At 75.3% G+C, this 429-nt stretch overlaps 1 protein-coding gene across 1 annotated transcript in view; it reads left to right on the forward strand.

The window, feature by feature from the left end:
- Window positions 1–6: 6 nt before the first annotated feature.
- The window catches only part of TRAM1 (translocation associated membrane protein 1), a 16,850-nt gene continuing 16,427 nt past the window's right edge, over window positions 7–429 (forward strand). The window contains exon 1 of the mRNA XM_010575894.1: window positions 7–272. Within this exon, the coding sequence (XP_010574196.1) occupies window positions 150–272 (123 nt within the window). The 5' untranslated portion in view covers window positions 7–149. The remainder of the gene's footprint in view (window positions 273–429) is intronic.

Here is a 429-nt window from a genome sequence, read left to right on the forward strand (position 1 = left end):
CGGCCGGGGCGGGGTGAAGCGAAGCGGCAGCTGCCATTCCTCGGCTGCGCGGCCGCCTCCTCCCCCTCCGCCTCTTCCTGGCCGCGGCGAGAGGAGCTGTGCTGGCAGCGGGGTAGGCGGCGGCGGCGTCGCCCGACTCCCTGCCCGCCATGGCTATCCGCAAGAAGAGCAACAAGAACCCGCCGGTGCTGAGCCACGAGTTCATCGTGCAGAACCATGCGGACATCGTGTCCTGCATGGCCATGATCTTCCTGCTGGGGCTCATGTTCGAGGTGAGGCGGCACCGGCGCCCCCGCCCCGGGGAGGCGGGGGGGGAGGGCTTCGTCCCGCTCCCCCCCCCCCCCCGCCGCGGGGCTCTCGGCCCCGCTGGGCGGGGGGGGTCCCGGTGCGCCGGGGGGGACTGGTCGGCGGGTGGCTGCGGCTGCCCCA

The sequence above is a fragment of the Haliaeetus leucocephalus genome, unplaced genomic scaffold (assembly GCF_000737465.1).
Source record: "Haliaeetus leucocephalus isolate CR32 unplaced genomic scaffold, Haliaeetus_leucocephalus-4.0 Scaffold506, whole genome shotgun sequence".
Taxonomy (NCBI): Eukaryota; Metazoa; Chordata; class Aves; order Accipitriformes; family Accipitridae; genus Haliaeetus; species Haliaeetus leucocephalus.